Below are 16,928 nucleotides of genomic sequence, written 5' to 3'. Positions count from 1 at the left end.
TCACAGCCGTGTTTACACACTCTCATATAAACACAGCTATTCACCAATATGAGTGCGCATATTATCCTAATAATTTTATAAAATATTGTATCTTTTAATTTTTTACAATCTTGGTTCGCTTGGTTCATGGCTTTGCCGCCAACAGACTGTGCAAAGAAAAAAATCTTCTTGTAGCCATTCTGGGGTTCAAGAGGAAAAATGTGGGAGTTAGGATTTATTTAATAGCACCTTAACCACTGCGTGACTAGAAATTCGCCCGTAAACACCCAAATGAAATAAAATTCTGAAAAATCTTCTCGAAAGAACAATTTAAATATAATGGAAAGTGCATCCATAGAAAAATGATTTCACGAGATGTACACTTAGGCAATTACTAGCAGTCCAGCAGATGGACTTACAGATATGGCGCATCATATTTCGTGTTACTTATCGCAGTGTCTTGTGAATGCTATCTTTGTCTATGAAATGAATCAATTGTATTCGTCATATCCCTTTTGCTTTTATATATTCATGACCAAATTCCAAATTCTCAGTTTGTTTTGTAGCCTCTGGGTGCTTGTTTGACAAAGGGTGTGGTGAATCTATAAAGGCTATGAATATTAATTTAAAACGCCCCTCTGACCTCTCGTTTACGGCTTTTAGAACAGCACACAAGCAGCATTCTCGCATGTAAACCTATCCCCAATACATTTTTCATGGTCATTTACCGCTGCAATGAGTCAAACATTCAACTGTGAATGAAGATATCCATATCCCCGATAACGCAAAACCGCGTAAAGTTGTTTATAAACCCTAGTTCCTTTCCAAATTATAGAAAAGAGTTGAATTTTCTCTCACTTATTTCTACTGTACTATTGTTTATATTGATTGCACTTTTGTTTCTTATCTCTAAAGAAATCACATCGAAAGCACTTGTTGGAACCTCTAGCAAATAGGGACCTTTTGTAACGTTGCCAGTTTTGAGACATTGGCAACTAAAAAAATCCACCAAAAAATAAGAAAACATCCAATTCACTAAATTCTTTCTTTATTACATTACCAAAAGACTTCTTTAACATCCCTCAAAATTTGGTTGATGTTGAATGTTTTAAAAGGGCTCAATCGCTTTTTGAAACCAGCGAAGCAAAAAACGGGCTTTTTCTGAATCGTGATTCTTTTCATGGACATGAAAAGTCAAACGTATACACGGTAAAATTTTCCGGGGCGCAATACTTCCATTTTAAATTACTGTGGTAATTGAGAGAATGGTGTGGCGTATATATGGTAAGGCAAAAGCCACAATTTGGTAAGGAAATGGATTTAAAAGCTTTTTAAAAGGTGCTTACCACGGACAAGGGAACTTTTGTAACCTCCTTGCCATGAAAAAGGGTCACAGTCCCTTTGATTTTAAAGTGATTCGTTGAGCGTCGTTCTGCAAGGGGATCAGTGTTTAAGGTATCTACTGAAAAGTTGTTGTGCCTTACCATCTAAAACTGGGCGAATTATAGCGAAAGGAGGAAAAAGTTACAAAAGTGCCCCACGATGCCTATGGAGAGAGAGAGAGAGAGAGAGAGAGAGAGAGAGAGAGAGAGAGAGAGAGAGAGAGAGAGAGAGAGAGCAGAGAGAGAGAGAAACTGGGTTCAAGGTGATGAGCTTTTCAAGGGCATCATGGGATGCATTTCCAAGATGGCGGAAAAAACATTAGATAAAGGCATTTCTTCCCTCTGTTGGTTGTGGCTTCTGGCTAACTGGTAACCTTGCATCAGATTCATTTTTTCACCATCAAAGAATCTTTATTTTGACAGGTTCTAAAATTAATTAGGTAATGTGCTCAAACGACCTTCGCAATGTAGTTTTGTGTGACACGTGGTGTGTAAACCTAGATAACATACCGGCTAATTTACTGCGTTATCAGAACATCTTTAATCTTAAAAGATTAAAGATAAAGACGCGTGTTACGGAAACCTAGATAACATACTGGCTAATTTACTGCGTTATCAGTACATGTACATGTTCTAGTACTCGGCGAAGCAATTTTCCCTTTCGTAAACAAGCGATACCATTTGGACGAAATGAGTACTTCATCAAGACTAGATTATGTATCAGTCAAAGCTTCAACATCCCCTTCCCTCCCCAGGCATACTCCGGGCATACCCCTCCAAATTCTACCTGTTTTAATGCACAGCTCACGGAAATGAAGTGCAAACTATTAATATTTTTTATATCAGTTCTTTTGTAGGACCACAAGAAATCCCTCTTCCTGACACATTCATCAACCCATCATTTCAAGTAGCACACCACCTCTGGTGAGTCAAAAATTTCACAAACTGATACCTTTTACTCGAGATTTATTCTGTATCTTGAAAAATATGGGGGTCTATAATTGCAAAATTTTGGGGTCCAGCTAATTAATATGCAAGAATATTTAATCTTCGATCAATTGACTCTTAATTACTGCTTCAGTACCCTTTCAGATTTCTAAATTGCACTAAAATGAAGTCTTATCTCTCTCCCCTCGAATATACACTGAAAATAGAACTTTGAAACTGTTATGTCCATTGATTCATGGATCAAAATTTGGATGTATGGAGTGTCAAATCTCCGTCAATCACATCTGAAAGCGTCTCAAGGAATCTGTGGTACCCTTGCTACTTTTTTATGTTTTCTGTTTAATTATTAAGTTTTCATTCCAGTCAGTCTGTAGGAACTGTTGGCATATATGTACTTATAGTGCTCAAAAAATGACCATGCTAAAGTTTGATTTTCCAGGTGTGTGAAGGACTGTTGTTAGATAGGCATAGTTCAGTGAAGCCTTTACCATGCCATCCGAGGCACAATTCTGATGATTTGCAATTTTATCCCAGGGCACACAGAAGGAGGCAACTCCCTACCCGGTTACTCCTCATTGACCATTTAACAATTCTTATTCCATGAGCCTGCGTTGGATACAGGATGTTAAATAGCCAACGAGGCACTTACAGTGCCAAGTTGGCTGTTACCAATGTCGTATCCAACAAGGCCGAATTGAATCCTCAACCTTCGGTTTTCCTAAATTTCATTTAAGGAAGCTCAAAAGGGTTTTCAGCTCAGACTCCTTAGTTTAGTATGTCAGGTAGTTAAAAATTTATTTATTCAATTTAAGCTACTTTTTTCATGTTTATTTATGTTATACTGTACAAGTTTTAAGCTGTTCTCCACTGCACTAACTGTATTCTAAAACTAATTTATTTTATTTTATTTATTTATTTATTTTCATGTGAATGTGTAGTTATGTATTTGTAACCATTTTATCTGGAATATTTATTGTAAGCAATGCTCGCCTCGACTAGCTATTGCTAACTGCGAGCATTGCATAGTTTTGTGATATTTTATGCAAGATACATAATAAAACCTGAAACCTGAAACCTGAGTGCACACAAATAAGCCACACACGCAATTCTAAAAGCTGCTTGCGTCAGCTCATGATTCAAAATGGGTCACCAGAAATGAACAAATGCCCCTAATTTCAATCACCTTTCTTCTAATTCCTATATATATATATGGAATAAAAATAGACATCTCCTTTTCACGGAAGCTGTGAAAATTGTACGCAAAACGATTTAATGGTCACTTAAATCCGTTTTTTGTTGGCCTGTAGCTCCACTTGCGCAAGCACTGGAATGAGCGGGTGATGCATGGTTAAATGCTGATCTTGTAACCCCCTCATTTTTCCTGATTTTCCAACTTTAATCGTTTATATCTCTGCTTCTGGACAGTGAATTTTATTTTTTCATATTTTGCATGTTAGCTTAGATTAAATTAAAACGTTAGTGACAGCTCAAAAAAGCTGATTTTTCTGAAAAACTGACCTACAGATTTTGTTGAATTTTTAATATTTTAGAGATTATTTCTAACAGTGTCAGGTAACGCTAAATGGGAAGATTTACCGTCCCGTTTTTTCAAAAAAGACAATATATCTTGATTTTAAGGCTCAAAGAAATGCCTAATATCGTTGTCATGGTAATATAATTTTGGAGGAAAATGTGATGTGAGAAATTGTCTCAAGATAATTATGATTACCCTTACTGTATCTAAGGACAGAATATGTTAATTTGTTTGAAAAAAGGAAAAACTATTTTGAGCCTCCGTAAGTTGAAGAAACGACTAGAAAGTGATTTTACCAGTATGCTGAGCAACATTTGCCGCATTCATTTCCATATAAGGTCAAATGCATAATTCTGGTAACCAAGATCCAGTGAGGAACCAATGAGAAAGCTAGTATTGCATTATCTGAGATTGAGAATTTAATAAAACTTATTATTCCTGTTCTTTACAAAGTAGAGACTAGCAGTAATCAAGGATTATTGAAGTGCGTTTGATTCCTGTTTCGTGATCAATGAGGCATTTGAAAGTAGTTGAATGTTTTGGGGATATCCCAATGTCCCCTCAGGTTTTCAATTTGTCAGTCACAAACAAATACAGTCCTTCTACACAGACAATCAAACAACATCAGCATAATTATGTCACTCCTGACTGTGTTGAACACCATTTACAACACTGAGCAAAAAAAAAGCCAAAAGGGTCACTGTTACCCTTACTACTTCTTTGTGTTTTAATTATTATGTTTTCATTCCAGTCCAGTTTACATTTTTCCAAAGGCACAAGACAATACCAATAAATTTCTATTTCATTTATGCAGATAATTAGAATAATGCCTGAGCATGCATAGGCATTCAGATCCACTGACACAAATGTGTTATCAGTGGAGCAAATGCTTCTTTTCTGCTGAAAATTAGTTTTGGGCCTTTTCTTTAGTACTCAAGCCTTTATGCTCTGAGTTTAAAGCATGCACAAACTATGTAGATACCGTATTATTGGTAAGTTGTAGCTCACCGTCAGCTGTGTGAAGTTCAGGAGCACTAGCTGTTTTCATACAGCCTTGACAGCTGGAGAGCTCTCAGGAGAAAATGATGAATGATGCCCTCATGTAATGTCTAGCCTCTGTATTTCTTGCAGGAAAGGACGAACAACTCAAGTAATTAAACAGCTTGATATAAGGTGCACAAACCTTCCTACATTTTAGCAACACCTCAGCACACATTATACATCTCAAGGTGATGATCTTGACTGCCAATAATGTTTCAAAATTCTTTTTAATTTGTTTGTCATAAATAATGTTTATCCTCTGCTATTTCAGACATCATTGTATTACTAACATAATCATTTTTTAACCTTTTTGTCCTGTAATTCTAGCTTCTTGCTCGACCAGGTAGGTTACTGATTTTGTGACAGTTAATTTAAGATAGGTCAAGCCATGTGACCTACTCAGCATTGTTTTATGTTTAACTTGTACAGGTTTTGTTTGTATCAGACACAAGACACTCTGGAGTTCCAGCCATTACTTTCACCCAGGGTCATGGACTGGATGGACCCTGGGGAATGGTTGCTGGTATGATCCTGCATACTATTACTACCGCTACTACAGTAACTACAGTAACTACATTCTACTACTACTACTACTACTACTACTACTACCACCACCACCTCCTACCACCACCACCACCACTGCCACTACTACATGTACCATCACCACTACTACCGTAGTCAGAAGCCTGTGGGTCAAATCTTACGATTACACTGTTTCTCCAATAATATTGTCTTTGTCTGTCATACAGTTATACATGTACATCTCATCTTTTTTGAGGCCACAGTTCAACAAGATCTTTTTTGTTTATGGGCAACAGTCATAGATAAGGGTCCTTTGGCAGCTTCTATAGGGTCCATGTAAGATCCCAGAGTACAGCCCCACAGCAAGATTTTGACGAGATAGGAAAACCAGAGTATGCACAGGGTTCTCCCTTTTTTTCCGCGCAACATGTATGGCACCTTTTCAATCTGGTAAAGCAATTGGTTAATTTTGGACGTTCTGCAAAGGATAAGCGACTTCTGAACGTTTGCAGGTGGTAATAAGTGCTCTTACAAGCAGTAAATTTTACCGGTTACTGCCTGATAAGGAGAACCCTGATGCAGAGAAGGGCCCAAGAGTTACATGTAACAGTTGCAGTGGTGGCAGTCACAAATTATGCATCAGTCCCACTTCTTGAATATTCTTGATGTATGACAACTGAAACCTGATTCTACCATGATTCTACCTGATTCTATGCCATATAAAAGAGATGATCCAAAGTTGTCTATGGACCTACAACTTGAAGGTTCCCATAGTTGGTAACCTCCATTAGCTGTAATCATACTTCAGATATGACACCCAGCACCATTTACTCTTGACCTGTATTTGAGAAGCTTCTCACATGCTCTGACATTTTCTCTAATTTACTTGATTGACAACAAAGATTGACTCTATAACACTTTTTTATATAACAGCAATGTTGTGGTACCATATGGAACAACAATTTTTTTGTTTAATAAGACGCACTCATTATAATGTTGTAATTGTAACAGCAACGTCAACGGCAACGGCAATCTAAAAACACCCTATAGTTTGCATGGAAATGCTTATATCACAAATATGAACTCAGTGACCCTAGTTTTTCTGTGCTGGAAATTGATCATCAAGCTAAGATAAAATCTTTTGCAAATTAAAAAAAAAATTCTGCACCAGTTTGAGAGCCACCTTAAATATTCCAATTATGAAGGTAGCTCTGAATGTGATCCAGAGAATTTTAAAAACTTTTTAGAGTTTCAATTTTGCCTGCTACGGGTAATTATTACTTTTGAGAAAACGGGGGTCACCAAACTATAGAAGTGTGCTGCCTGTTGCCATGGTAGCCTATTACCGTTATGTCACACTATTGGGTGCACTTTGTTAAGCAATTGGTGCTGATTTACATTAAACCATAACATAGTTGCTTGGTGATACAGTGTTGTAGAGCCAATCCTTATAATAATAGTGTTTTTTGAAATTGAGCCTTCTTAATTTGGTGCAGATTTAAGATGATGATGATGTTTTGTTTCTAGATGACAAGTACTTGTATGTAGCAAGTTTTGCAACAGATCAGATCCATAAATATGATTTACAAACAGGAAAGTAAGTTGACAAAGTTATAATTTCTGATTTTTGACTGTGTCACACTGACAAAAATTTAATACTAACCAACCAATGCAAATGATTAAGACTTCTGATGCTGTTCCATTGAGGAACAGGAGTTTTCTAAGCAAAAAGACCACCACAGTTCAAGTAGAAACTTGAGCAGTCAGACTTATGGCGGTCAATCTTTTGCGGTTGTTGTTCTCATCGCCTTCCTATTTAGAACTTTGAGCTTGTGCATCTCGACTGAATTTTGCATCCAAACTCAAAACATGGCTGTGTAAAGTAGCTTTTGGTTGGACTTTGGTTTGTTATCATTCTTTTAAAACAATTTTTAGTTATTTCAATTAGTTAAATTATGATTATGTAATAAATTGTAATTTGTATCATTAGAGCAGCTTTCAATTGAGTGTCATATAAAATCATTTAAATTATACTAAGTTACTTATGACGTCGACCAGTTACAGCAGGTGCAAACAGCGCAATGAACCAATCCAAATTTCGTAGCAATTCCCTGTAACTTGCTCAAAGTGCAGGAAAAATTGCGTGGTTTTGGTTTTCCTTCCCATTGGTTAATAAACTGGCACAAGATTTTTAGTTTGAAAATGGGTAATTTTTCTTGGTTTTTTTATTTATTTTATTAATTAATTTTATTTTTTTCCGTGTTGGTAAAAGTCTTTCAAGTCACTCCCCTGCTAAGTGGTGTCTTTGTGCATAGAGTCTTCTGTGCGTATTTTGTTAGGTGAAAAATAAATATCTGGAATCTTAAAAGCAACGAGTAATGGACTTCGATGGCAATCTTTCGCCCATCAAGCTGAAATCAAAGTGAGCTGTATTTCTAATATTTTGCCAAGTGTGGTGTTATGTACAACACTGAAACCAAATGGAAAATTTTCTTGTAACTTAATTATGGGTTCAACAAAGACAGAGAAGGATCGAACACCGTAAGCGGATCTGTGATCTCTGTTGTCTGGCTATTTGTATTACCGGTTATTTTATTTGTACTCAACTCTGCATAGTCTTCCGGTAACAATTGGAATTTTCACTAATTCTTGTTAACCTTCAATGGCGTTGAAAGTTATTGTAACACGAATGGCGTGGATTTTTAAACAAAATATACCCTCCTAGAGCTCAAGAATGGAATGTCTTGATTGGATGAACAAGACAGGTGGTGAAAAATAAATATCTGGAATCTTTAAAGCGACAAGTAATTGTCTTTGACAACAATTTCATTTTTCGCCGTTGCATATCAAGTGAGCTTTGTAATCATATTTTGGTATTATATACAACACTGAAATCAAATGGCAATTTTTTTTATGGATTTAACAAACATTACACCCTTTCACTCCTGTGGGGTTCCCCATTGACGAGTAAAATTGTCTGGCGTTAGACAGAGTAAAATCTGTAAGTGTCACTCTTGGGAGTGAAAGGGTTAAAGGAATCAAATGCCTTGAAGCCATCACAGTTTTTACTGAAGTCGCATCTAAGTTGTCTGGCAATTAACTTACATTTATTTTGTACTCAGCTCTTCAAAGGTAAAAAAATTGGAAATGTGACAGTGAAGAATTATTTGAATGAAAGGTTGTTGTCTTTTTGTGCTTCATTATTTACGGTCAAAGTTCTTTCAAAAAGGTTTTGATGTGAACTGTCAGAAATTTATTTAATGGCATATGCTTTGTGACACGGATTGTGTGTCTTGTTATCAAGCACGCAATTGAAATAGGTTAGGGTTTTTTGCCTCTAATAGCAAATATGTTGTTTCTGTCAATAAATTTTTTTGCTGGAAAAGGTTTTTGTGAGATTTCCAGCCTTTGTGAATTTATCCTGTGTAATTTTTGAGCTTAACAAATTTGCATACGTGGGTTGAAATGTGATACGGGAGGATTTTTGTGGTAGTTTAATGCACTGTAAACATCACATGCATAAGTTACGAAAATAAACAGGTCTCTTGGAAGCATGCTTGAGTTTCAACAAAATGAGCCCCCAAAATCAGCAAAAAACTGTGACGCTGATGAATAATAATTAAAAGTAGCTGGTATTTCCAAAATGATGGAATTACCTGGTGATAACTAACCTTGTCTTGGAGAGTAAATTTTTGACTTTGCAGAAACAATGGTCCACCTCAAAAGTTGGGCGATTGAGATCTTTGTGTTGAATTCGTACATTTCTTGTCAAACTTCATAACACTTGAAAGAAAACTAACAAAAACAAAAACCAGTATCTTGCCATCATTTTAACACAGATGCTCCACTGTTTCGCGAGTAAACACGCTATGGTAACTTGATCACGGTGCCGCTGAATTCGATGTCACTTTCGATTTTGTGATTTACTGCAGCCAAAAGTACAATAACAAAATTGAACATAGCAAAAGTCTTGCAAAACGTTTTCGCTGATGGTAAATTTTTATATTCGCGGTTCAAAATTAATGTTTTCATGTTGTAAATTTTGTTGCTGATGGCAAAATATTTTATTGTCGAATGACCGTCCTAAAAACTTCCTTCTGCTCTTCCTAAAAACTGTGTATTAATATTTATTTACTTTTGCATCAATATTTGTTTTGCATAAACCAAGCTAACAAAATCTGTACCTTACTTAGTTCACATTTTTGAGCTTTAAAATTCAAATGGAATTTTCGGTCCTATGCTTCTGTTACAAAGTGTTATACAACCTGTACATCCACTCAAAACCTATGTCCCCTTTCTCAACGCAGAAGTCAGTTCGTTTAAGCAGGTGCAGTTGATCTGAGAACAAGCAACAGGAAGGGTGAGGTAAAACCTTCAATGCAAACAACAGTTTGTGCAGTGATTTTTGCTTGTGAGTGGGTTTTCTGGTCAGCTCATAACATGATGACGTCAGTCACTGGAAGTAACATGTCACTTCCTTGGCAACGTGCGAAAAATCTGTCTGTGGGCCCTTAAGCCCAGTTCAGCAGAGTTAGTATATCTGGATGGGTGACCTAAAAAGTTAACCCATTGACTCCTGAACCACCCTCCTCCTCCCCCCTCCCCCCACTCCCCCCTCCCCCCCCCCCTTGACGAGTAAAATCGTCTGGTGTTACACAGAATAAAATCAGACAGAGTAAAATCTCCCAGGGGTCAATATCAGCTTTCTAAACTGCAGTGATATTTATTAAAATTACTTTCATATCTGGTTTCAATATGTAACATTCTTATAATATTCCTCTAGCTATCATGCTTTTTCTATTTTTTTCTGCAGGTTTGTTGGTGCGTTTGGAAATGAGAGTTATCTTGATTGTCCTGAAGGAATGGCTCGTGGTCCCAACAATACAATTTATGTAGCAAGCTTTCTTGATGACAGAGTTGTAAAATTCTCCCTTCCTGACGGCAAATTTCTTGGGGTTGTAAGTAAATGGTTCATCGTATCATGACTTTTGCATGAACATTTGATTAGATCTCCAGGCACACAATCAACTGCAGGTTTCAAAAGATTGCGGGAAAAGTCATTTTTATTTTGATCTGTTAGATATGCTGGCACCTCTTTAACCTAAGTGTTATCGGTTCTCAACAGGTTGCCGACAAAAGCCATGGACTCAAAGGGTATGGTTTACCATGAGAGTCAGTTGAGCTTTCATTTCTCTCCATTAAAGGTCAAAAGAAGTTAAAAATCATGTTGTTTTCCACAGACCTGAGGATGTTGCCTTCCTGCCGGATGGTTCACTACTGATATGCAGCCATTACACTGACACTGTGTTAAGGTTTAATTCTTTTTCCGGTAAGTCAGGAAATCCGAAAAAGTAGGGCCTGTTTCTACTTTCTGTGCTTTTTTAGCAGGAGAGAAGTTAGCATTTCTTTATTCTATTTAATCTGTTTGCTTTTTCTTGTTTTACACAGGTGAAAAACTGGGTGTATTTGCCAGAGTAGAAAAACCAGTTGGTTTAACTGTTGGTTCCGATGAGTGAGTCATCTACATGTACATGTAATGTCCAGTTAGTGCACCAGTTGCTTTCAAATAACCCTAATAATAATGACAGGCATTAAGAACAACTTATTCTGTCAAACGAAACACTCAAAGTGCTTTACAAGAGTTTGTGATGGTACATTGCAGCCATTACAATCTCATGAATTGCCTCTCATGATGAGTAAAATTTTCTGGCATTGGCCAGAATAAAATCTGCAAGTTTCCCTCTTAGTGGGGAAGGGTCAAAGCCATACGTAGGAGCATCAATGCTGCTAGTACAGAACAAGTGACAGACCATGTCCTACTCTTTTTGAACAGCAGTTGAGTTCTTTTGATCCCACACATTTGGTCTGAGATGGAGCCTATGGTTAATAATGTTATTAACAACTATTCACCGAAGTGGACGTGGCTAGTTGTGGGTATTTACAAAGCCACAATCTCTTGGTGGGGGTAGGCACTGAGTGCATCGATCTATCCAGTAGAGCATATTCGATAGCATGACACGCCCCCCCTACCTCCCACCAATATCGGGCTAACCAACCCAGATGCATGCTGGGACTCCTTCAAGGGTTTGAGGAAAAAATACAGTAACTTAGGAACTGCTTCATCACAGTTCGAAATTCTTACAGTTTTTTATCAGTTGATTTGCTTTGTGTTTTTGTTTTGTTTTTTTCGTTTACGACACGTTTAGACACGTTTACGTTACGAGTTACGTGACAAATAGTATCCTTCGATTCAATGGGCAAACAGGTAAGTTCAACGAGTGAGTAATTGGTTTTGGATTCGTCATTGGGTACAGTTGTAGGATAATCATTGAAGTGAACTTAGAACTTTGAGCAGTAACCAAGAAGCCCGAACGGGTTTTTGTTGTTGCTTAAGGTGATTTCATGGATGTTTATGCAGCTGGTGGTGGATTGCAAGGACCTTCTAGTGTCAGGTATGCTCTCAAAAACTCCGTTATGCAGCCACCGAGGGCATTGCACTTGTGGCAGTGAAGGAATCTCCCTTAGGAGCCTTGCGTCGTTGCCTTTCGTCTGTTGATGAACAACAAAATTGACCTTTCTGCTGTCAGGATGAGTTTGCAGTTCGACAGTAACACACGGGAAGGGAACTACGTTCTTGAAAACGTTGGGAGTTTTTCTCTGTCCTTGTGTGGGCCCAATTCCATTAATAGGGCTAACGCTTATTACCATCCAATAGTTAATTCGACAGAAACATGCCAACCATTGGAACGAGGGTGCCCTTCGTTTCAAGAACCAGTGAGGTTCTAGTCGGCACTCGAACAACGAGAGAAGACGTATTAAAAACAAAAAGAAGAGTGCGAGAGCCTGATTGATGTTTCTTCACGTGCCGCTAAAGCGGGCTCAAGTGGTTTTATAGCGATTATGTGGTGGTTTTTGTCCCTGTGAAGGAAAGGGCCGATATGGAAAACTCCCGTTATCACAGTGCCTCTTATTACAAGTGTCATGGCGTTGGTTTTATCCGAAGAAAAAAATTGCGAGTTCCTCTTTAGTTTTAAACACTAATTTAATTAATATTGATGACGAGAAGTAGAACCCTCTTAGGAAGAACAACGGAACGTGTTTTGTGTTGATTTGGCGTCGCATGTGTATGTTGTATGTCTGTATGTATCGCACTTTTTGTCTAGCGTCCCAACACACTCATCACCCATTGCCCCCTTAGGTGGGAGGCAAGTGTAGAACAGCAGTGTTGTGTTTCTTTGCAGTTTTGCTGATGTCCGCACACTGTATGCAGCAAGTTATGATAGCGATCGTGTTGTCGAGTTCAACAGCACTTCGGGTATTACCTATACACTTCCTGGAAAAAGACACGAACATCGTGGCAATGGTATGCTAAGAACTGACCTCGGGAATCCTTCATGTATTATTTCATCTACCTAAGATATACATACTCAGTTTCATGAGATGTCATCGTACAGTAGACTGCCTTTCATTCAACCCGTGCATTTTCTTATGGAATCTTTGCTTGACAATGCAAGCATAGGAGCACATAGGAGTAGAAATAGATCTCCCATTAGCTTGATCGTGGGGAAAATGCTATTTATTTATATGAGTTTTACACCAAATAGAAACTGAAATTATAAGAAGAAAAAGGAAAAATCTTTTAGTTATTTGTGAAAAGGTTTTTTTTCCGCAAACGCCCCTCTGTCCAAAAAATCAATTCTTATTTTTCCTTGGATTTCAAAACTATATGTTCACTAAACACTAAGCGACCAAAGTTTATTTTAAATGTAGTTAAATACAATTTAACCCTGTTAACAACGAGGAGCAAGCGTTATACCTGTGGGCGTTGTGGTTTAGCGTTGCGTTGTACTCTTAGCCTTGTTTTCAGCGTTTTATTGTTTCTCCAAGCCTTTTCAACCCTATTACACCCCTATCTGCAATGCGTGCAGTCTGCGGCTCCGGTTGCTAAGGGCGGCCCTTTAGCAACGGTCAGCGGTATTTTACTGTGTGGTTAGCAGAGCGTTCAGTTGCTGGATTGTTGGGATTTCGTTCCCCCTCCCTCCCTTCTCATTATATATCTTGGTAGTTGGGGATTGTTATAGTCTGGCATGTGTGCAGTCATCTCGGCTCATTTTATTCGCCAGTTGTTTTTTTCATTCCTTTATTTCAATGGTTTTCATTATTACCATTTTACTTTAGTATATTTTGATCGACTTCCACTGAATGTCTTTCAGCGTGATTGGTGCCCTTGTTGGTGTTGTCTAATAAGGGAATAACATGACTTCTTGAGGGAATATTGTTTATTTGCGCCCGCGTAGTGTCATTTGCGGCCCGAGCGCGAAGAGCAAATGACACTACGCGGGCGAAAATAAACAATATTCCCTCAAAAAGTCATGTCATTATCATTATTATCAATAAACAAGGCCAAATGATATCAAGAATGCGAGTTTTAATAATACAAGCTAAGTGAATAACGAATTCAAAGTCACGTCAAATCATCATGTAAGTGTTGATTGAACAAGCTATTAAAGAATCAACTCAGTCCAGTAAACTTATTTAAAATTACCGAAAAAATGCGTAAAATCGTCTATAAATAATAGGCATATCACAAAGTTGAAGCAAGAAACAATCAGCTGTAGGGCTGATAATGCATTAGCAGCCCGCTGTCAGTCTTTTGCGGCCCGTTGAGCGTGTGTTTTGAAGAGGCCGATTTTCTATTTGGCCGCGTACATTGATAATAATTGTAATTTGTTTATTCCTTCTTTGGGGCGGGGGCTTGTGGCTGGGTTGTGGATACTGCTGGCCATTGGGGGTGTTTCCATCCTGCAGGAGTTGGGTTCCTGGCCAACCGTAGGGTTATTTTGGGCACCTGACCTCCACTTGCGACGAATGCTGTTAACTGGAATTTTCCTATTTAATGGTCCGCCATTATTAACTTTAAGATCTTGAGAGAGCTGGATCGAGGAGAAACTGACGTCAAAGGCTCACTAGCTTAAGAATGCAATGTGTGTGTACGCCGCAGAATTAATGTGCAGCACAGGAGTTTTGGGCTTTCGGACTTTTAAACTCGCGTTTGCATGTATAATAAGCTGCATTCACACGTTGAGATTTTAACCTAGTGAGCCTTTGACGTCACTTTTCCCTGGATCCAACCCTCTGAGGTCCAATCGGTCAGTCTTTGAACGTGAAATCCAAGACTTTCGCTCAAAGTAAACGGCCTTTGGATAAAAATCAAAGCTCAAAATTTTGCCAGTCAGCAAACATACTTTCGAAATCTGAAGAAAAAAAGGAAGTGATTTTTTTATCACAGGGGCACTTTAAGGACTGACCACACTAACTGAAAGGAGAATGAATGCGTGTTGCTATGTTTATATTTGTATTTATACGTCAAGTTAAAATAAAGATGTTACCTTCTGATTTCTATTTCCTTTCAGGTTCTTTCAGGAACGCAACCCACCAAAGATGACGATCGAAGGATGACCTTCTAAGAGTCCGGGATTCAAAATGTTTGAAAACAGCCTTTTAAAATTGTATTTATTTTTAAATTTAGAACAGAGGCGATTTCGATTGTTTCGAAAGTGAGCGGCGAGAGGAGGGCAAGGAAGACTGTTTTACAATTATCATGTTCATACATTTAGGGAACAAAATGGAAATTAAAGAGCTGTTTATGCGGGACCGAATGATGGACACACTTCATTCCTCTGAAATAGATCTGTTGGAGTAACAGAGATAGGAATATATAACCCCTAGCCCCTCGGTCAAGGAGGCTAGCACCTATCCTTTTTGTCAAATTCTCTTTTGTGGTACTCTATAGCTGAAATTTCTCAGCCTTACAACGCCTAGTATATTGTCCTGGCGTGATTATCATAACACCCCACACTCACGGTCTAGGAATATAATAAAGGTGTGAACAGTTGGACGATCGAGTCTTTTTGGGTAAGGATTTTAAATCATGGGCTTCACCTTGCAAGTCTTGTTCATAAAATTAGGTTGGATGTTAAAGAACCCAGACACTATTGAAAAAGAGGAGGACGCTGAGTTTCCGTTGTTGAAGTCGGCGCGGCGTGGTGAATGTGGCCGGCTTCGTGTGGTATCTCACACGCGGTGTACGAGGCCACCCAAGTTGAAACCCCATGAGTGAAAGGAGTTTGCCGAATGCCGATTTTCAGATATACACAAAACGTAGCCTGCCTAGCAGTAGTTGCTATTTCGTTTCATAGAATCGGGAGGATGGACAAGGAATTTATTTCCTCCCACTTTCTCCACGCAACTTCTTTTGGAAGGAAACGGGCGCCACATCTGCGCAGTTTGGGGAAAACCTCCAGTATTCAGGTGTTGCATTTGTTTGTTTGTTTTTTTTTCAATCAATAACACACGTATGGATATACGAAATACAAACGCGTGTTCAAAAAAAGTATCTTGGGCATCCACAAAGCACGGAGGTGTGTTGTCGTCGTCGGCGTGAGCTCGTGACCAAGCATCAATTTCTTCTCGCAGTAATGTCTCCTCTTCTTTGATGACCTCGGAGGTGGCTTAGCAGGCCAATCCTTGCATAGAATTTACGAGGGCAGTTAGGACAAGGGAGAGTGGGCGGGGAACGAGGGGCTGCAAGGCGGCGTTTTCGTGCGTCACGTTTCTCTTCGGCTTTACGCCTCCATTCTGATTCAAACAAGGCAGTTCGAGGGAAATGGACTGTCGCCAGCCGGGTCGGTTTGCCGCAGTTGTCTCCCATGTCCTTGGATCAATTCCAGTTTACTTGAAGGTAGCTTTGAGCTGATCTTTCTAGCGAAGAAGAGGGCGTCCTCTTGGGCGTAACCCAGGGCACAGCTCGCGGCAACCGGGCGTCACTCATCCTGGCGACGTACCCAGACCATCAAAGTCGATGCTTCACTATCATGGACTCAGTGTTGGCTTGCTCGACGACGGACATGTTTGTGATGTAGTCGTCCCATTTAATGTTGAGGATGGAGCGGAGCTTTCGTTGGTGGAATTGCTGTAGCTTCTTTATGTCCTTCTGGTACAGCGTCCAGGCCTCGCAGCCGTAAAGCAGAGTAAAGAGGACAACTGCTTGGTAAACCATGAGTTTAGTGGTTCTACTGAGGTCTTTGTTCTTGAAGACTCTATTAAAAGAGTTTGCCAAATGCAGAATGTGCAGCTCCAATTCGGTGATCAACATCTTTGTCGGCGGTGCAGTTAGATGGAAGGATGCTACCAAGGTATGGGAAGTGATCTACCTGCATGCTCGAGGTGGGTTTCACCGATGGAGATGTTAAGAACTGGGAGAGATGTTTTTGGAGCGGGTTGGACAATAAACTGCGATCAGGCCCATTTTTAGCTTCTCCCATATGTTCTCCTATGTCGTCGCTCGCCAAATCCACAGTACGTACCACGCGAAACTAAAATAGAGCCTGATCGCAGGTTAGTTGGGCAAGCACCTTGGCCTTTTTGACGTTCACGGTGAGGCCAACACGACTATAAGCGCTGCTGGAGTTTTTGACGGATTGTTGCAGGTCATTAGTAGATTGGCATGGGGCGGCATTGTC

At 39.0% G+C, this 16,928-nt stretch overlaps 1 protein-coding gene across 1 annotated transcript; it reads left to right on the top strand.

The window, feature by feature from the left end:
• Positions 1-1,659: 1,659 nt before the first annotated feature.
• On the top strand, positions 1,660-15,058 carry LOC138045666 (serine/threonine-protein kinase PknD-like). Its single transcript, XM_068892241.1, is given in 15 exon segments — positions 1,660-1,730; positions 2,208-2,285; positions 4,975-5,011; positions 5,014-5,072; positions 5,212-5,227; positions 5,314-5,407; positions 6,934-7,003; positions 10,220-10,364; positions 10,532-10,560; positions 10,647-10,735; positions 10,855-10,918; positions 11,613-11,671; positions 11,801-11,858; positions 12,648-12,769; positions 14,820-15,058. Coding segments are annotated over 15 exon segments (1,017 nt in total). The 5' UTR covers positions 1,660-1,665; the 3' UTR covers positions 14,852-15,058.
• Positions 15,059-16,928: the final 1,870 nt, after the last annotated feature.

This window comes from Montipora capricornis, chromosome 4 (genome assembly GCF_036669925.1).
Source record: "Montipora capricornis isolate CH-2021 chromosome 4, ASM3666992v2, whole genome shotgun sequence".
Lineage (NCBI taxonomy): Eukaryota > Metazoa > Cnidaria > Anthozoa > Scleractinia > Acroporidae > Montipora > Montipora capricornis.
Note: the sequence above shows the minus strand (reverse complement) of the source record. Positions and strands in the feature narration are given on the sequence as shown.